Source organism: Macaca nemestrina, chromosome 17, assembly GCF_043159975.1.
Source record: "Macaca nemestrina isolate mMacNem1 chromosome 17, mMacNem.hap1, whole genome shotgun sequence".
In the NCBI taxonomy this organism is placed as follows: domain Eukaryota; kingdom Metazoa; phylum Chordata; class Mammalia; order Primates; family Cercopithecidae; genus Macaca; species Macaca nemestrina.
Genome location: NC_092141.1, coordinates 78,149,111 through 78,170,217, shown reverse-complemented (window position 1 = coordinate 78,170,217; position 21,107 = coordinate 78,149,111). Strand labels below are relative to the sequence as shown.

Sequence of the window (21,107 nt, the reverse complement as noted above, 5' to 3'; positions counted from 1 at the left end):
ACATATTGCAGCTTACATATTTTCAAAACTTTTTGTCTTAGATTTCTTGGAAGAATGTACGAAAAAATGTGGACACCTATAATCCATGGGATAGGCTTTCAGTAGCTGTTATATCGGTAAGAAATAAAGTGTTTTTGTGAGTTAGCATGTTACCTTAAGAATAGTTTGGTCCTATGGTTTTAACTATGTTTAGTTTTTTATCCTGTTGCATGAAAAAGAAGGTGCATAAAAAGTTAAGTATGTTACTTAACGCTAGCTAATCTGTATTTCAATGGGGAGTACCTTTCATTTACTGAATGTGTTCACTTTAATATACTTAGCCTTTTACATGTTATTAATTCTATTTAATTACAGTTGTGTCTTTCTTAGAAGCAAAAACAAAGTTTTTGTGTTTGATTATATTTTATGAAGCTGACAATAAATGAATGATACAGAGATAGAAAATAAGTGAAGAATTTGCTAAAAAATAATTCTGCTTTGGTTTGTATTAAAATTTATTTTTAATTATCTTTATCATGTCAAGTATGAAAAAGGTTGTGATTATTTCTTTTGGTAATGGCAAGGAACTTGACGTATATAGTCTTAGTTCCATTGGCAAAGGAAAAAACTACAACAAATCTTTTAGTCATGAGCTGCTACATGTTTTTCTTTTAGCCTTACCTGCAGTGTGTACTGTGGATTTTCCTCTTACAATACTATGAGAAAAAATATGGAGGCAGATCAATAAGAAAAGATCCCTTTTTCAGGTCAGTTGATTTTTTAAAAGTTTGAAATGTTTTTAGTGTATTTACAGAACTGTGTAATCATCACCATAACATAATTTTGGAACATTTCCAGCACTCCAAAAAGAAACTTTGTACCCATTTACACCCATTTACAGTCACTTTCTTATCCCTACTTCCATAGCCCCCAGACTTAGGTAACTACTAATCTACTTTCTGTTTCTGTCAGATTGGCCTATTCTGAACACTTTATATAACTGGACAATGGAAATATGCTTTGGAAAACTTCAGTCAAAAGACCAATGATACTCTTAAATCCTTACATTTAACTTTTATATCTGTTTGCTTTTTACCATAGTTGGTTGGCATGTTATTTTAATGTTGGAAAATCATCAGATTTGCCAGATAACATCTTTTAAAAATTGCTGGGATTTGGGCTCTATAATTAGTATCTAGCATATGGTTTTACACTTAGTATAATGTTTGGAAGGTTCATCATGTAGTCGCGTGTAGCAGTACTTCATTACCTTTTTATTTTTTCTGAGTAATATTACATTGTATGTACATTGTACACTGCACTTTATATATGTCAATACTGCACTTTATTTATATCAATGAGTTGCTTTTACTTTTCAGCTATTATGAACTATGTTGCTATGAACATTTGTATACAACTTTTTGTATGGACATATATTTTCATTTCTCTTGGGTGGATACCTAGAAATGGGATTGCTGTGTCATTTGAGGAATTGCCAGACTGTTTCTAAAGTGGTAATATCATTTTACACTGCCGCTAGGAATGTTTTAGGGTTCTGTTTTTTCCACATCCTTGCCAATGCTTGTTATTGTTTGTCTTTTTTACATATTCTTCCAAATATATTAGCTAATTTGTTTTTACTTTTTCTTCTGTCCAGCCTTGCTTATATGATTCATCACTTTATTATCATTTCAGCATCCTCAACTTTTGTCTTTTTGACCTGTCCACCAAAAATTATAATTATTGGTGAATTTAATTATATGCTGGAAAAAATAACATAAAAGTTCCATTTAATAATATTACATGTTTATTCCATATAAATTCAGCTGGTTTTTTAAAAAAATGATTTTAGATCTGGGGGTAAATGTGCATGTTTGTTAGCTGGGTATATTGCATACTGATGGGAATTGGGCTTCTAGTGTAACATTACCCAAATAGTGAACATTGTACCTCATAGTTAGTTTTTCAGCCCTCATCCCTGCCCGCTTTTGAAGTCCATAGTTGTGATGTTTCCATGTTTATGTTCATGTGTATCCACTGATAAGTGAGAACATGTTGTATTTGATTGTCTTTTTATAAGTGATTACTTATAAGTGAAAACATGTAGTATTTGATTGTCTGTTTCCAAATTACCTCACTTAGGCTAATGGCCTCCAGTTCCATCTATGTTGCTGTAAAGAACATAATTTCATTCTTTTTATGGCTGTATAGTATTCCATGGTGTATATATACCATATGTTTTTTGTCCAGTCAACTGTTGATGGACTCTTAGGTTGGTTCTATGACTTTGCTATTGTGAATAGTACCATGATGAACATATGAGTGCAGGTGTCTTTTTTATGTAATGATTTTTTTTTTCCTTTGGGTATGTACTCAGTAGTAAGATTGCTGGGTTGAATGGTAGTTATATTTTAATACTGTTTGGAAATATATCACATTTTCCTAGTTAGCGCCTTCTTATCTCTTTCTTTTCAGTAGTTATCCAAAGCTTTCTCTTTATTCCTCATATTCCTCAAATCACCTTCCTGCATCTCAGTAAATAATCTTGTCATTTATCTCAGAAAATAGAAGCACTTAATTATAAGTTATAAATTTCTACAAACTTACTCACATCTTCCATCATTTTTGCCTTTTCCCCATCCTAGAGGAAGTAGCAGCCCATCCTATTATCCAGGTCTTCATTTATTCTATATACTTGGAATATTGCTCAATTTTCCTTTTCTCTTTTTCTCTTTCCTTTCTGGATCTCAATGGTATATTTTTTGTGGGGTTGGGGAGGGTCACCTTTCTTCCATATATGAAAGAACCCATGGATCTCATTTGAACATGAATCCATCTCTAATTCCTATTCTATATCTCTCTCTCTTTTCATAGCCCAAATCCTTCTATCTCCAGTTACTCACCTTCCATCTACTCCTATAACTCCCTGCAATCTGAATTTTCCCTTACCTTTCCATTGATACTATTTTCAATAAGATAACTAAAGATTTTGTCTTTTAATTGTTTAATAGGCTCAACTTATTTAACTAATCTGCAGCCTTTAATATGATTGACATTGTTCTCCTTACACATTTTTCTTTTCTTTTTTTTTGAGATGGAATCTCAATCTGTCATCCAAGCTGGAGTGCAGTGTCGTGATCTCAGCTCACTGCAGCTTTCACCTCCCAGGTTCAAACGATTCTCCTGCCTCAGCCTTCCAAGTAACTGGGATTACAGGCATGTGCCACCAAACCCGGTTACTTTTTTATTTTCTTTTTTAGTACAGACAGGGTTTCTCCATGGTGGCTAGGCTGGTCTCAAACTCCTGACCTCAACTGATCTGCATGCCTTGGCCTCTTAAAGTGCCTGGATTATAGGCAGGAGCCACATTTTTCTTATTCTTTGTTTTCCATTATGTCTTCTCCTGTTTGCCTCTATACTTCAACATTGCCTTTGCAAGCACTTCATACACTGTCTATCCCTAAAGATGGTGTTACTGTGGGTTCTGACATCAACCCTCTACATCTACCCTTTCTGGGCAATTTCATTTATACTCGGGTTGTAAATTTTTTGAGGGCAAGGTTCATGTTTTTTCATCTTTCTTTCTGTGTAATAATACCTGACACCTACTAGTCATAAATAATATTGTTGAATAAATGAATGAGTTTAGGTAATATCATCCAAATGCTATCAGTCATTCAAAAATAATGCTTGTGGCTGGGCATGGTGGCTTGAACCTGTAATCCCAGCACTTTGGGAGGCCGAGGCAGGTGGATCACCTGAGGCCAGGAGTTTGAGACCAGCCTGGGCAACATGGTAAAACCCTGTCTCTACTAAAAATACAAAAATGAGCTGGGCGTGGTGGCGCATGCCTGTAATCCTAGCTACTCAGGAGGCCGAGGCAGGAGAATCGCCTGAACCCAGGAGACAGAGGTTATAGTGAGCTGAGATCTCACCACTTCACTCCAGCCTGGGCAACAGAGTGAGACCGTGTCTCAAAAAAAAAAAAAAAAAGAAAAGGAAAAATATCACTTGTAATTCCACCTTTCAGAGATAATCCTAGATCTTATGTTAGTGTATTTTTTCAGTCTTTTCTCTACCTAGTATCTGAATTTCTTACTATTTTAATTATTTGAAAACCTACTGTCTTTATATATTTATTATATATATGTAGAAACCTTTCAACGAAGTCCAAAAATAGGAAGCTTCCAGAACCACCAAACAATGAGGATGAAGATGAAGATGTCAAAGCTGAAAGACTAAAGGTCAAAGAGCTGATGAGTTGCCAGTGTTGTGAGGAGGTAATTTATTCTTTATGGCTAAGTCATAGTAAATATGAAATGATCAATTCCCAGTATGTAGAAATTAATCTGAAAAATATTTTTCTTTGCATATGAAGCAGTCTGAAAAAAATCTTTCTTGGAAAAAAAAATACTTTGTTTACTTACTTTTGAATAAGTCAGGATTTCAGTCACAAATGGATATTTATTTGTACAGTATCCCCTTATTAGCCAATATAATTTTTGTAATATGGACATGAGGTATGTGCTGCCTGTCATTTCATGATAGGTTTTATAACTTTCTTTTTAAATACAATTTTTCTTATTAGAAACCATCCATTATGGTCAGCAATTTGCATAAAGAATATGATGACAAGAAAGATTTTCTTCTTTCAAGAAAAGTAAAGAAAGTGGCAACTAAATACATCTCTTTCTGTGTGAAAAAAGGCTGGTATTTAATTTTTTATTACATAACTTTTCTGGAAGAGTGATTTCCACTTTTAGTATGATTGGATTATGAGTTGTTTTTCTTTCAATTCCTTTAGGAGAGATCTTAGGACTGCTGGGTCCAAATGGTGCTGGCAAAAGCACAATTATTAATATTCTGGTTGGTGATACTGAACCAACTTCAGGCCAGGTATGATATATAAGAGTATAGGATATGTTGAATGTGATTTATCTTTTTAATTAACAAACCTTTAATGACAAATTAGGATTTGATATTTAATTTTTATGTATATTTTTAGCATTTTTTATACAGCTTGATCAAATTATGATCTTTTGGGTTATCTGTAAAAATAATGTGCATGGTGAAATTTTCAGACACATGTAGACACACACATATATACAGTATTTCTGCTTTTGCAGTGCTTATATGCATGAGTTATTTGCCAACTTAATGGAAGACAATTTTATTAGCTGCAGGAGATGTGGGAGCTTGTTTTGACCTGCCATCAGCTAGTCTTTTATTATAAGCATGTCACTCACCACTTTGTGGATACTTCAAAAAACTACCTTGATCCCATTTCCTGCTTCTCTCCCCTTGCTTACTTTGTGTCAGCCACACTAACTCATTGCTTTCCTGGAAAATGCCCGGCATATTGCCCAAGATGTTTCCTTTGTTTGGCTATACCTTATACCCTAGAAATATACATACTAAATTCACTTATCTCTTTGGCTCAACTGTCACTTTCCAGTGAAGCTCCCTGATCATTAGAATTACATCTTGCTGAGGCCAGGCGCGGTGGCTCACGCCTGTAATCCCAGCACTTTGGGAGGCCGAGGTGGGCGGGTCACAAGGTCAGGAGATCAAGACCATCCTGGCTAACATGGTGAAACCCCGTCTCTACTAAAAATGCAAAAAAATTAGCTGGGCGTGGCGGCGGGCGCCTGTAGTCCCACCTACTCGGGAGGCTGAGGCAGGAGAATGATGTGAACCCGGGAGGTGGAGCTTGCAGTGAGCCGAGATTGCGCCACTGCACTCCAACCTGGGCGACTGAGTGAGACTCTGTCTCAAAAAAAAAAAGAATTACATCTTGCTTTTTCATCCAACTCTGTATTACTCTTTCTGACCATGTCTCTGAACTCTGACTTACCTATATATGTCCTCCCATCATCAAACATCAAAAAGGAGTAAAAAATCTGACTGGGTTCTGTGGTTCACTTAATCCCAGCACTTTGGGAGGCTGAGGCAGGAAGATTGCTTGAGCTCAGGAATTCAAGACTAGCCTGGGCAACACAGTGAGACCTTGTCTCTGCTAAATTCAAAAAAGAAAACAAAATAGCCTGGCATGGTGGCACTTGTTTGTAGTCTCAGTTACTTAGCAACAACAACAATAATAATAATAATAATAATAATGATAAAGGAGTACAAATCTGACTTGATATTACTCTGGCTGTAGGAAGGGGTTTTAATTAATGTACTTGCCACTCCCTTCACAATGCAAATTAAGCAAAATAGTAAAAATTGGTTTGTGTTTCTATAGGTATTTTTAGGAGATTATTCTTCAGAGACAAATGAAGATGATGATTCACTGAAGTGTATGGGTTACTGTCCTCAGATAAACCCTTTGTGGCCAGATACTACATTGCAGGAGCATTTTGAAATTTATGGAGCTGTAAAAGGAATGAGTGCAAGTGACATGAAAGAAGTCATAAGTCGGTAAAATAATTGTCTTTAGATTCCTTTCGTTACTTAGAAAGGTTTACGTTTCATATTTTTAAAATTTCATAACAAGCATTTCTGTGGACAATGATTTTTATAGAAAATGTTTATTTTTCATATATTCTTTATGATATATGAAAATATATTGATAGCTATAAATTATGATAGTTATAAAAAGGTCATTTTTCTATTTCTAGTTACAGGATGAATATACCTGTAGATGTCATGAAACTTACTTTAATTGAAAGTGAACCATTTTATCAAGATATTAATTTATTTAAAATGACGTAAATTGGAGACTTTTGCCCTTACCTACTTATAATAAGCTTCAACTGAGTAACTATTCTAGAGAAAACAACATCAGGGATCACACCCAGTTGATATTTGTGTTTATATATGTCATGGTGCTCTCATTTTGTAATGTTCATTTTGCAGAATAACAAATGCACTTGATTTAAAAGAACATCTTCAGAAAACTGTAAAGAAACTACCTGCAGGAATCAAACGAAAGGTACTTTCATTAAACACCAAATAATGTCTGTATTTTTTTATTAATAGTTTAGTACCTGATACTGTCTTGATAGATTCCTTATAGTGAACCTTTGTTAATTCCCCACCCGTCTTTTTCTTTCCATGTAGTTGTGTTTTGCTCTAAGTATGCTAGGGAATCCTCAGATTACTTTGCTAGATGAACCATCTACAGGTATGGATCCCAAAGCCAAACAACATATGTGGTGAGTATGGTGCTTGTGACACAGTACATCATACTTCAGAAAAGAACAGTTTCTTTTATTATATTAGTTTTATGTTGTATGTACATCTTGATTTTAAATCCTATTCAAAGGATACAATAGTAATTAAAAATTAGATTTAGAGATTTCCTTAAGCTTTTGAAACTTTGCCGTATTTTTCATGAAGTGTTCATAATATTTTACATATTCCGAAACAGAAATAAGCATATGAATCATTATTAAAATAAAGAGTTCTAGTGTTCTGAATAGTTTTTAAGTTTTTTTCTGGTCATTTAGCATACAAATGATCTTTCCCATAATAATGGTGTCTTGAATTTATGTTGGGACTCTTTCTAGTACAGTCGTACATTGCCTAATGACAGAGATACATTCTGAGAAAGGCATTTTTGTCATTGTGCAAACATAATAGAGTGTACTTATATAAATCTCTGGGTGGTTATAACCTACTACACACCTAGACTATATGGTACAGCCTGTTACTCCTAGGCTATAAATCTGTAGAGCATGTCACTGCACTGAATATTGTAGGCAGTTGTAACACAATGGTAAGTATTTGTGTATCTAGACATATCTAAACATGGAAAAGATACAGTAAAAATACAGTATTATAATCTTACGGGATCGTGGTTGGAAATGTGTTTCATCATTGACTGAAATGTCATTTATGCAGTGCATGTAAATTACTAATTAGTTGAACAACTCTTTTTTCTTTTTACTTTTTTTGAGACAGAGTGTTGTTCTGTTGCCCAAGCTGGAGTGCAGTGGTGCCATCTTGGCTCACTGCAACCTCTGCTTCCCCGGCTCAAACAATTCTCCTGCCTCAGCCTTCCAAGTAGCTGGGACTACAGGCAAGAGCCAACACGCCCAGCTAACTTTTTGTATTTTTAGTAAAGACAGGGTTTCACCATGTTGGCCAGGCTGTTCCTGAACTCCTGACCTCAGGTGATCCGCCCCTTCATCCTCCCAAAGTGCTGGGATTACAGGTATGAGCCACAGCGCCTGGTCTTGAACAACTCTTTAAGCCTCGACTTCCATGTCTATAAATTGTAAGGTTTGGTTTGGATGCATGTTAAAGTTTTCTTATGATTCAAAGCCTGTTTTGTTTATACCAAGAAAAGGCATCAATTTTAAAATTTATTTATTGTCATACTTTTAGCCCATATTAACATTTGGAATCATAGAGTTTTTTTCCATTTGATAGGCTTTCAAAATGAAGGGAAAATAAATTAGAATATAAAAGTCATGGCTGGGCGCGGTAGCTCACGCCTGTAATCCCAGCACTTTGGGAGGCCAAGGCAGGCAGATCACGAGGTCAGGAGATAGAGACCATCCTGGCCAACATGGTGAAACCCCATCTCTACTAAAAATATAAAAATTAGCCAGGCATGGTGACAAGCACCTGTAATCCCAGCTACTTGGGAGGCTGAGGCAGGAGAATGGTATGAATCCGGGAGGTGGAGCTTGCAGTGAGCCGAGATAGTGCCACTGCACTCCAGCCTGGGGGACAGAGCGAGACTCCATCTCAAAAAGAAAAAAAGAATATAAAAGTCACAGTTGGGCAGAATGTAATATCCATAGCAATTGATGTTTGGTAAGTTTTAATTAACTTAATTAACCAACCAGTTGGATTTTTAAAAACCCATGTTTTTTAATAAGCAGATGTGTTCCTCTCTTTTTATTTCATTTATGTTTTATAGGCGAGCGATTCGAACTGCATTTAAAAACAAAAAGCGGGCTGCTATTCTGACCACTCATTATATGGAGGAGGCAGAGGCTGTCTGTGATCGAGTAGCTATCATGGTGTCTGGGCAGTTAAGGTCGATGTCTAAATAGCATGCCATTTAGGGGAAGAGGGTGGGGGCTGGATTTTGAATGTCATCATTTCAAAAACATGGCAATAGTTAGTAATTTAAATGTTAAATATTTTAGTTTTTGAGTTAGCTTTTTATAGGTTGACTTGGAAGTATGTTGAATTTGTTTAAAATGTGGCTATCTACTTTGAATTTGAATTTACTTAATATTTCAATAACTTGGAATATTATTTTTAGGCATAGTACTTGTTATTTTAAAAAGTTGTTATATATTGGATTAATTATATAACACAAATGTGGAATAAATATGTGAGTTTCTACTTACATAAATAAATAATTGAGTAAAGAAATAAATGTGAGAGAAGAGGTGTATCTTCCTTACAGAACAACTCCAAATAATATATGTAGATAATAACCACTTCAAGGGAGGGGGCTTAATCTCCTATCCCCCAGGTTTGGATGGGACTTAGCCAGTTTCTTGTAAAAAATAAACTACAGAAGAAGGAAAATAGTAACTTCACAGTTGAGAAAGCTGGCAAATACTACCTTAACTAAACAATGTTGTGCAGATATCATGTATTCACTGATATGATATGATGGAAAAAGTACTACAGCTGTGTGGTATTCTCTCCAAAACCCATAACCCAAGTCTAGTCATGAGAAAAATATCAGACTAACCCAAACTGAGGGACCTTCTACCACACCAGTACTTCTCAAAACTGTCAAAATCATGAAAAAGAAAGAAAGAATAAGAAACTGTTACCCACAGTTAGAGACTAAGGTGACACGATAGCTAAGAACACTATGGTATACGGATAGACCTGGAATAAACAAAGGACGCTAGTAGAAAATTGGTGAAATCTAAATAAAGTATGGAGTTCAGCGACAAGGAATATACCAATGTTGGTGTCTCAGTTGTGACGAATTTACCATGGAAATATAAGATGATAAGATTAGGGAAACTGAAACTGGATGAAGAGTGTATGGGAATGCTGTATTTTCTTTGTAATTTTTCCCTAAATGTAAAGGTATATTTTTTAAAAATGTAGTCATATGTGTGAGAAATTATTGTTTGAAGCTGTCATTTTATATCTGAGCTTTCTTTTAAAAAATTACTTCAGATGTATTGGAACAGTACAACATCTAAAGAGTAAATTTGGAAAAGGCTACTTTTTGGAAATTAAATTGAAGGACTGGATAGAAAACCTAGAAGTAGACCGCCTTCAAAGAGAAATTCAGTATATTTTCCCAAATGCAAGCCGTCAGGAAAGGTAAAATTTTAAAAATGTGGTTATATTTCTTTATAGAGCAAAGATTATAAAAAGTTTTTATATTAAGGATTAAGTGAAAAATCATCTTTTTATTCATAGACCATATATGTATATCTGTGTGTGTGAATATATATATATATTTCATATATATGAAATATATGTCTGTAGATAGATAATTTTTATATATATATATATATATATATGTATCTGTATTATCACCAATACTGGACTAATGAAGTCTGATGGCTGGTGTTTTATATCTGCCTTAGTATTAGACTTTTCAATATTCAGTAGTATTTAAATTTTTTTAACATTTTTAGTAGCAATGAGAGTTGTTTTGCTTGAAAATATGTTATTTTAAACAATTTTCATCCAAATAAATATCAAAATAAATTATTACATTTTATTTTGAATTTTAAACATGTTGAACTTTAGCTTTAGAACACAATAGTAGTGATTTTTAATTTTTTTCCATATTTTATCTTTGTTTTCAGTTTTTCTTCTATTTTGGCTTATAAAATTCCTAAGGAAGATGTTCAGTCCCTTTCACAATCTTTTTTTAAGCTGGAAGAAGGTAAGTAGTATTTGAAAAACATTTATGTTGTAGCTTTCAAATTATGAAAGAATTTTATTTTAAAAGTTTAAAACTGGGGACTCAGTTTATTTTAGAAACTATGGCAGATAAGAAGATAACCTTTTATTCATTTAATCTAAGACACAGGTAAACACTAACGTCATAGGGATTTTGCTGATAAACTCTGTTGTAATGTAAACCTTTTACAATCTTTAGAGAGCATTGACACAGTTTATCACGTTACATCTATGAGAAGGGTCAGCCTAATTATCGAGTCTTCGGAATTAGTCCAGCATCAAGAGCTCTGAGTTTCTTGAATCTTTACTTCATACTGGCCCATAGAAGTAGCCACACTATCAATACTCCAGTGGCAAAGAGAATTCCGAGTGTAGGAGGGGTGGGCAGTCCCCAAAATTTTAAGGAAGCTTATAGAATCTTGGCATTTTAAAAATTAGTGGTATGTAGGATAAATATATATATGCTGGTGACAGCTGAAGGAGATCACCTCCTGGAAGAATCAGGTATTCATATGCAGATTATTTTATGGCATTTGTAAACTGTCAAACAACATATATTTATGTGTAAGGTTTATTATTAATAATTGTCAAAATAACTACAGGATTTTTATGATTATTCTTTATGTGATTGCTGAATATAGAACGATTTCCTGATACTGTATATATTCTTGTCACAGCTATGGATTAATGGGTGTTCTTTTGCAAAGAACACTAATTATTTTTGTATCTGTAATATATGTATTCACATAGTCAGGTAAAGTTCTGCTTTCCTGGCGATTTCTTTATGACCAAAGAGGACTCCTGAACTACTTATGGAGAATTAAAGGAATGAATAGAATAACAGAAATTTGGTATTAACTTATATTGCAAAGGAATCTGAAATAAATACAGAAAAATTTATGGGCTGGGCATGATGGTTCACACCTATAATCTCAGCACTTTGGGAGGCTGAGGTGGGAGGATCCCCTAAGCCCATGGTTTGAGACCAGCCTGAACAACATAGTGAGAGCCTGTTTTTACAAAATAATTTTTAAAATTACCCAGGTATAGTGGCTTGTGCCTGCAGCCCAGCTACTCAGGAGGCTGAGGTGGGAGGATTGTTTGATCCTGGGAGGTCGAGGCTGCAGTGAGCCATGACTGTATACTTGCTCTGTTGCCCAGACCACTGTATACCAGCCTGGGCAACAGAGCAAGACCTTGTCTTAAAAACAAAACCAAACAAACAAAAAACGGTTTATGGAGATAGGACCAATATCCAGAATCTAGTTCAAGAAGCCAGGATAGGCTACAGTGGAGTTGGAGAATGGAAGATAAGAGAGCAGGGATCAAAAGAAGACATGAAAAGAATCACCAGGAAAAAGATAATGGAGGAGAACTTAGAAAAAGTGAAATAAGACAAGTAACATTAAACATATAGTAATTAGGGCTATAGAGGAATTATAGGTGTGGGGAAGAGAAAGGAAGTAAGAGGGAAAAATAACTTGTTTTGGCAGCTTCAACTTTAAGTGAGTTGATGACAGAGATATTTTAAAATAGATAGCTATTTTGGTATGTATGGCCATTTTTTCAAATACTGATAAGTAAAATACCATTTTTGTATTTTAATAGCTAAACATGCTTTTGCCATTGAAGAATATAGCTTTTCTCAAGCAACACTGGAGCAGGTACTATAAAGTTAAATTTTTAAAAATTATTTTATAGAAGAAAGTATCTGATATTGATTGTTTTGGTTTATATTGGAGAGGGAGAGATATTGTAAACCAGCGACAAATTGTTACAGGATAATCTTAAACTTGGTATAATTTTAATCAACCATAGGTTCTTCACTTACTAATTTTTTGAATTTTATTTTCTAAATTGATATTATTTTAAATTGGCAAATCACACCGTTCATCAGGTACAGTGTGATGTTTTGATAAATCAAGCTAACTTCCATTTGCTTATTTTGAATATCTGTTTTATCGTTTTGTAAAGAAAGTGTCATGATGGTGGTATTTCACATTAGTGTATTTGAAATTACACTAAGTAGTTATGAATTATTTTTTAAAAAAATCTATTAATCTAAAGTAGTATTCATCTTTTCATGTAACTTTTGGAAATAACTTACTGTGTTTGAATAATGTTAATAAATTTCTTGATACTTGTTAAAATAACTAGATGTAGCCGTGTACCATTTCTGATTTAGCTAAAAGTTCTTTGAGATACTTGAGATATAGAATACTGTATTCATTTATTTCTTTTCACCTAGGTTTTTGTAGAGCTCACTAAAGAACAAGAGGAGGAAGATAATAGTTGTGGAACTTTAAACAGTACACTTTGGTGGGAACGAACACAAGAAGACAGAGTAGTATTTTGAATGTGTGTTGTTCAGTCTGCTTACTGGGACTTATTTCTTCTTCACTTAATTTTAACTTTGGTTTAAAAAGTTTTTTCTTGGAATGGTAACTGGAGAACCATGAACGCACTTGAAATTTTTCTAAGCTCCTTCACTGAAATGCTGTGGTTGTGTGTTTTGCTTTTCTTTAAATAAAACTTATGTATAATTAAGTGAAACTGCATGTTTGTATTGAAGCATATTGAACTATATAGTTTTTATGTCATCTTTTTCACTTTTCAAAAACAGTGCTTCTGAATTTATGATTTAAAGGAATAGTAATAGAATAGTTTTGTTTTGAAGTTATTTTAAGTTTACGCCATCTTCTTAAATAAGTATGTAATGTTCCAATCTAAATAAAAAAACTAATTCATAAATAATGCATAGAAAAGATACGTAAAGCAATGTGAAAGTTTCTTGCTTCTCCTTTTTAATTTCTAAAATACCCACTCTGAATGGAGGTTGTCATCCGTAAAAGCTAAAGAGTAAGCACTAGGAAATCTCGATATAGAGGTTTGAGGAAAGTGATATCCACTAGGGGGCAGTCATTGATCATAGTAAATGAAATGAGACCTTGTTCTATTAAGATGATTTTAGACATAGGTAATTAGGTATGTGAAACTACATTTCTTTTATTTAAAGTAAAATTCAGAAGGTTTTAGTTATTATAATTAAAGGAAGACTGTGTGTAGAATCTTATGTAATAGTCTGACTCTGACTCTGTGGCTAGAATGACAGTTATCTATGGAGGTGGAAGAATTAAGCCATACCTTTTCCCTCATCACTCTTGGAACATATAAATTTTTTGTCATCTTCCTTGCAAAGGGCACATTTAATTTTGTTCTTGAATAAAATATTTTATTGGATATTTTTATTGATAAACTTTAGTGAATATCTTTCTCTTTTATAGAGTTTTAAGTAGATCAGTGTATAGATTTATTTAGTAACTTACCTCATTGACTTTGGAACATGTTGGGATATGAATAAACTCTTTCAAGGGTTAAATTAAGAATTGTAAGTGCAGTGCACCTAATTCTTTTTAATAAGAACCAGAATTTCATTATTTGATAGAGTTGAAGGCATGGCTAATATTTTCTTAGAAATACTTCCTTGTAGAACCCATGTATTGGCTAAAGGTATAAAATAGTGTAAATAATGCTAGTTGGCATTACATTTCAACCAAATGAAAGTATTAACTTCATAAAACAAATATATTGGGAGTGTGATTATTGTATAGAGAGACTTAACAACAACATCAATGACAGAAGGATTAAGGACTGAGTTACTTTAAATAAGCAAGCCCTTTCAGTGGCATTATTAATTCTTTAATATAGGCAAAATTTAATGAACTTTTAGCTTTATTGTGTAATAAGACATCTGTGATTTTAGGCTCTAGCAGCGGATTTAAAAGTGTTCTTTCTTGGTACAAAGTACATGACTGATATTTTCCCCCATTGCTGGGGCAGTTGCTATACACTTTCCTAAAGTATATATAATGTTCGCATAAGTACCCAGGGACCTCTTTTTTGGGATGTGCTTTTGAAATTATGTGTAACCTTGAATACTTAAGTTTAATAAAAGCCACAAAATGATATCTATTGTTTACTAAGGCAGTCACGAAAAAATATAGGTGTTTTTAGAACCTGACCATCCTAAGAATGAAGATAGAGCATGACTAATGTAGAAAATTATCTGCTTTTGCATGTAGATTTGGTAACTTTTACTTTACATTTGTGAATGTGTAATTGGTGCAAAGTAAAATTTTTTTCCTGCAACGTGATAGTCACAATCATGTTATTAATTTTGTTCATTTAGTTACTTTGCTTTTAATGTATATGAATACATGCTCTTGTAAACAATTTTAAAAGACATTCAATTTTTTTTTTAGTTTTTATATACTCAGAATATATTTTGGTTATTAATTAAATTATATGTTCCCTTTTTCACAGTAACAAAATCTGACTCAGGAGTAATATAACTTAATTCTTAGGAAAACAAGGGTAAGTGAGCTGGAAAGCGAAGGAGACAAAAAGTCAAATATGATATTTATTTACAGTGTATAGTTCATGTTTCTGAACATATTAATTTTAAAATGTCTTAAATTACTGATCTCAAAACTTTTTTCTATATAAATACAGATAAATAAATAAATATACATGTTAGGCAAAAGCAACTTCACCAACCTTGTATTTCCCATCCATGGCCAAATTTTAAAAGGAGAGTAAAAGCTGAGCTTTACTGAGTGAGTGTTTGCTGACTAATAAGGCAAGAAAAAACATGATGAGTGTAGTTTACATCTTACTTTTGTGGGCTCTTAATTTTTTTTTCCAGTTTGTTCTCAGTCAAGACTGTGGGTTTTCTTTAAAATATTTTTTTCTTTTAAATTGGCACAAATTATCTTAGGTCAGTATTTTCATTTTAATCATTAAAACATGTTTAGAGTAATGTAATTCAACTATTTTAAGTGATTATGTTTCCAGAAATGGATTCTTTGGAGAGAAGGATGACTATCAGTTTTGGCCCTGTAAGGTCTTGGAGATCTATAAGATAGATACTTATATAACTTACATAAAATACATATATAACTTATATAACTAGCTATTATTTTATATAACTAGCTGTAATATGACAAATCCTTTGCTAGTAGTACTAACAATGTTTTATAGGAGCACAATTAATTTTACTTAGAATAAGTGTTGTTATCATTGTTTTTATTGTTGTTCTGTTGGTCACTCAAAATTTCATTCTAATTGTGCCCTGAGTTTGTTAAAATACCATAGCGTATTTTTGTGTAACTTGTAAATAGGCATTAATTTTTGGGAAATAGAAATGTTTATCCTTAATGTATTTTTAATTTGCTAACATTTATTTTTTAATTTCTTTCCTGAAATAGCATATTACCTAAAATGAAAGAATTTATTCTCAGATGAATAATTTTTGTATCAGCTATTCTTATAAGGTAAAAGTTTAATTATTTGTATTTATAATGTGTTGTATGTAAGCAATTCTCAATGCTGCTCTTTACGAAAAATAAATATGATTATATTAATAATAAGCTTTAAGAGTTGAAAATTTAAGACAAATCATTTTGTATACTGAAGTGAGTTCTTTGTTATTTAGTGCTAATAATTGAATAATGAGTAGCTCATATTAAAAATGTTGCAAAAACCTGGCACTAAAATTGTTAGTAATTTTTTTAAGTATCTGAGGCTAGATTTCAAGTGCAGAAGGAACACTGACAATTACTTTGTGTTTTAATTTACATTCAGATTTTAAACATAAATTAGGTATGTTTATAGATCTTTTTGTCTTGAATGTATTTTTTTGTAAATAGAAAGCAATCACTTTAACTTACATGTTATTACATATAACAGGTTAAATTATTCTCAAATATTTAACACTACTTACATATTTATCACTTTCCTTAGAATTTTTGAATAAATTGATTCATACAAACACTTAGGCAATATTTTAAATTTAATGAACAGATTCTTCCCAAGTGCCTAAACAACTCTTGCAAATCAAATTACCTTTTTAAATTAAGAAAATCAAGTTCTCAAGAATTTCAAGCATCATTTGGTGTTTCTTTCATTTTTGAGATAAGGTCTCACTTTGCTGCCTAGGCTGGAGTGCAGTGGCACAATCCTGGCTCACTGCAGCCTCAAGCTCTCAGGCTCAGGTGATCCTCCCACCTCAGCCTCCTGAATAGCTGGGACTACAGGCATGCACCACTGCGCTCAGCTAATTTTCATATTTTTTGTAGAAATGGGGTTTTGCCCTGTTGCCCAGGCTGGTCTCTAACTCCTGGGCTCAGGGGATCCACCTGCCTTGGCCTCCCAAAGTGTTGGAATTACAGGTGTGAACCACTGTACCTGGCCTTCAGGAATCTTAAAAATAGGCAATATACACAAAACTTCCTGGTTATAAGGCTTGCAACCACACTTGGATAAATATAGTAATGTGTTGCATAACAACATTTGGTCAAAAATGGGCCAGTAAGATTATAAAATATAATACTGTATTTTTCTTGTGTCTTTTCTGTGTACACAAATACTTAACTGTTGTGTTACAATTGCCTACAGTATGAAGTATAGTAGCATGCTGCCCAGGTTTGCAGCCTAGGAAACAGCAGGCTATATCATATAGCCTAGATGTGTAGTAGGCTATTGCCTTAGCACAGTGACAAAATTGCCTAATGATGCATTTCCCAGAACATATTCCTGTTGTTACATGATGTCTGTACAAGATTCTCAAATAAATACAGTATCAGTACACTAATCCGAAGTAATTTTTTCACCATGTCTACATATATACCTTTGCAGAGTTACACATTTGTCAGTAAAAGAGCTCACACTGTCAAAATTTATCCCTTTGATAATTTCAGACCAAGAGATGGATGCTAATTAGGTTTCTCAGTTAATGATTGGGACTGATCAAGGGGTATCTATCAACTAAACTCAATAATGATATAAGCATAGAACCTGGATCTGCCTTCTAAGACTATGCCGGCAACTGTTGAGGTGGCCCTTCTTTTATGTTCAAGCTTTGATTTTTGAGCTTTTAAGTTGTGAGTTAACTCAATCTAAGTTTCAGGTTTTTGCAACCCGGTATTTTCCCTTAAAACAAGATGTTATTTAGGTTTTATTATTACGTTTCATCCAAATTCATGATAATAGGACTTTCCAATTTCTGTGTTGTGACTATAGTATAATGTGCTTAATTAACAAAAATGAATTCCTCAGGCTGGGTACAGTGGGCCACCCCTGTAATCCCAGCACTTTGGGAGGCTGAGATGGGTGGATGATTAGCGTCAGCAGTTTGAGACCAGTCTGGCCAACATGGTGAAACCCTGTCTCTACTAAAGACATAAAATTAGCTGGATGTGGTGGCACATGCCTGTCTGTAATCCCAGTTAGTTGGGAGGCTGAGGTAGGAGGATTGCTTGAACTCAGGAGGCAGAGTTTGCAGTGAGCCAAGATTGTGCTGCTGCACTCCAGCCTGGGCGGCAGAGTGAGACTCTGTCTCAAGAAAAAAAAAAGAAAAAAGGAAAGAAAGGAAATGAATTCCTCACCTGGGTTGCAATTTTACTTTCCTTTCTGTTTTGTAATTCTTATGTGTCTAATTAACCATAATACTATGGTCATTTTACCGACAGAATGATACCATTATTATTTTGGTTCACCTTATCTAATTTTTGTTTATTAATATATCTTTGTCATATAGTTGTAGGAAAAGATGTTGAGTGCTAGTTGTGATGTATATGTATTGGCTAGTAATTTCTTTGGCCAAATTATACTATTGATATTGTTATGTGATTAATATGTAGTTGATATTTGTTTTCTGTTGACTACATTTAAATTCTCATACATAAGTGTACATGAAATCAAGTTTGTGATAGAATGACATTAAAATTATACATCAAGCTTTACAAATTGGTAAGAAATCTCAACTTCTAGTGTTATCTTGTCTGCTAATTTTGAAAGACCTTATGTGTATCTTCTAATTCTTCAGTAAGTATGTCGCCTTTGAATTTACCTTCACCAAATTAAGACACCAGATACTTTTTAGAGCCATCTATGATGGTGCATAAAGTCTTTAAGGTTCAAAGAAAGACTGCTTTTCATTATTATTCAGTATTCACAAATGTTTTATTGTATGTCAGTTAAGAATCAAGCCTTTTCTAAGTACTAGACATATACATTATTGAAACAATAGAGAAAAGTCTCTGCCCTCACTGAGCTTTTATTATAGTAAGACAAATTACCTACTTTAAAAAATGCATGACATGTTAGATGATGGGGAGGGAGATAAGGACTCTTGGTGCTGCAGATGAAAGCACACTGATCTCATGTAGGCAAGACTATACTGAGAAGGTGAGTTGGTACTGAAAGTACAAAGGCTCTGAGGCAAGATGTGAGTGGCATATTTGAGAGAGAAACAGGACCAGTGAAGCTTTAGCTAACCGATCAAGGGGGCGCTAGTGGAAGACGGGATCGGAGAGACACCAAAGGGCCCTTATAGACATTTTATTGACCTTCAATGAGATCAGAAGTCATTAGAGGGTTTTGAGTAGAGACGTGACAACATTAGGCATATTTGAAAGGAACAATTTAGCTGCTGGTTGAAAATAAATCAAATATGAGGGGGCAGAGCACAAGAGACCTGTTAGGAGGCCATTGCATTTGATTAGGCAAGACATGGTGAGTTGAATCAGGAAGGTGATGAGAAGTGGTCTAATTCTGAATATTGTGAGGGCGGAGATTATAGTACATGGGGTATGGGAGAAAGAGAGTCAATGACACCCGGGTTTTTGTTTTTTGTTTTGTCTGAGCCTCTGGAAGAGTAGAATTATCAACAGTTATGTCTCTGAACCTGTCTTCTACTAGTATCATCAAGTGGATGAGGAAGACCATGGAAGTTCAGGTTTGAGGATTTGAGGGAAAGGTCAGTTTTGTACTTGTTAAGTTTGAGATGCTCATTAGACATCCAAGTGGAGATGTCCAGTAAGCAAAGGAAATAAATATTGGGAGCAGTGTTAGTTTTGGAGCCCACTCACAAGCTGAGAGTCAAGGGGTATGGAATGGTACAGCAAGACCCTAGCAATAGTGAAACATAGGTAATGTTAACTGAGGCACACTGCCAGAAGGCAAGGGGTCTTACCCAGACCACAGTAAGGAAATTTTGAGAACAGATTTGAGACCCAGTGGCACAAATCTTAGCTACTGAATAACTGAAAAGAGGAAATTGTAAAGTGAAATTGAGTTTGTGATTGATTTCTTGGGAAAGCACTGCTGGGAAAGAGGAAGACAACTTTGGAAGGGGCCCATCCCTTGGAGGCTTGATGATGTAGAGAAGTCAGGCAGCTGAAGAGTTCTACAGAAACAAGTTAATATCACAGTCAGAAGACAGACCACCAAAATCTCCCTACATGGTACTTTTTGCTAAATTGCATTTCACTGTACCCACAGAAGAGTATGTTAGTTTGGAAACCAGGTTAGCCACTCCAAACCCTTCATTTCTTCTATTCCAGGACCATAGAATGGGCCATTGTTCCAGGTTCCTGTGGATGCTGAAATGAACTGCCTGTATTCCCCTTCAGAAATACAGAACTTATTTCTCTGGCCTCTGAGAGTGCTACCATAAAACAGGTCACAGTTTTCAACTCCCCAGGGCAGCCTTAGCAAACTAATACAAGCCCCATTCCAGGATCTGCTCCTAACTTCCTTCCATTTGGGAGAGGGAATGGGAAAGGAATGGAAGAAATTAGTGCCACCCTTAAAGACCTAAAGATGCAAGTGGGAGGGAGATGGTCTTTATAATATTTCCATGTTAGTACACTAATCTTGCTCCTGCAAAAATTCAATTCTAGAGGAGGATATTAGTCTAGAGCAAATTCAGACAACTGTTGGCTTCAGTTGCGTAGCTTAAGCAGATGTGCTATGTTTGCCAGAGCTGATTAAGAAGAGTTTCTGTCACATGGTGTACAACCACTGATTTGGCAAATGGCTCATTTTCTATTCCAATCAGAAACATTTTGAATTAACCTGGAGTGTACAAAAGTATACATTTTGCTTTGCCTTAGGTTCTGTTTAGGGGTTTCCTTCTTTCTGCCAATAAATTCCAAAAGAGACCCGGATCAGCTGGACATTTCATAGAACATGACACTTGTCCACTCCATTGATGACATCGTGGATTAAATGAGTAAGAAGTGGCTAGTACATTGGAAGCCTTGGTTAAACATTGTGCTATAGAAGGAGTATATCAAAATCCAGTGCCATTAATATTTGACCAGAAAATAATAACTTTTGCCATCTCCCCTTTGTCCAAAGTATACTGGATTTCTCCTTAGGAAACGTGTTTTGCACCAAAGTGATTTGCTATTGTTTAATACAGGGTATGTTAACCT

General features: G+C 34.3%; 2 protein-coding genes across 7 annotated transcripts in view; both read left to right on the top strand.

Annotated features, from left to right (window-relative positions):
* Positions 1–13,380, top strand: part of LOC105469057 (ATP binding cassette subfamily A member 5) — a 78,128-nt gene extending 64,748 nt beyond the window's left edge. For 4 of the 6 annotated variants that reach the window (XM_011719624.2, XM_071083509.1, XM_011719625.3 and 1 more), the window contains 13 exons: positions 42–116; positions 655–746; positions 4,133–4,259; positions 4,568–4,685; positions 4,784–4,875; positions 6,224–6,399; positions 6,838–6,913; positions 7,042–7,136; positions 8,852–8,971; positions 10,087–10,236; positions 10,731–10,810; positions 12,436–12,491; positions 13,076–13,380. In XM_011719624.2, coding sequence (XP_011717926.2) covers positions 42–116; positions 655–746; positions 4,133–4,259; positions 4,568–4,685; positions 4,784–4,875; positions 6,224–6,399; positions 6,838–6,913; positions 7,042–7,136; positions 8,852–8,971; positions 10,087–10,236; positions 10,731–10,810; positions 12,436–12,491; positions 13,076–13,183 — 1,365 coding nt within the window. In that variant the 3' untranslated portion in view covers positions 13,184–13,380. Of the gene's footprint in view, positions 1–41; positions 117–654; positions 747–4,132; positions 4,260–4,567; positions 4,690–4,783; positions 4,876–6,223; positions 6,400–6,837; positions 6,914–7,041; positions 7,137–8,851; positions 8,972–10,086; positions 10,237–10,730; positions 10,811–12,435; positions 12,492–13,075 lie in introns of those variants that run through there. The other 2 variants (XM_011719626.2, XM_071083511.1) reach the window with 2 other exon arrangements.
* A 151-nt stretch (positions 13,381–13,531) lies between these two features.
* LOC105469058 (ATP binding cassette subfamily A member 10) overlaps positions 13,532–21,107 on the top strand; it is a 95,665-nt gene continuing 88,089 nt past the window's right edge. Inside the window, 2 exon segments of the mRNA XM_071083513.1 lie at positions 13,532–15,201; positions 16,095–16,160. The gene's annotated coding sequence lies outside the window, so the exon portion shown is untranslated.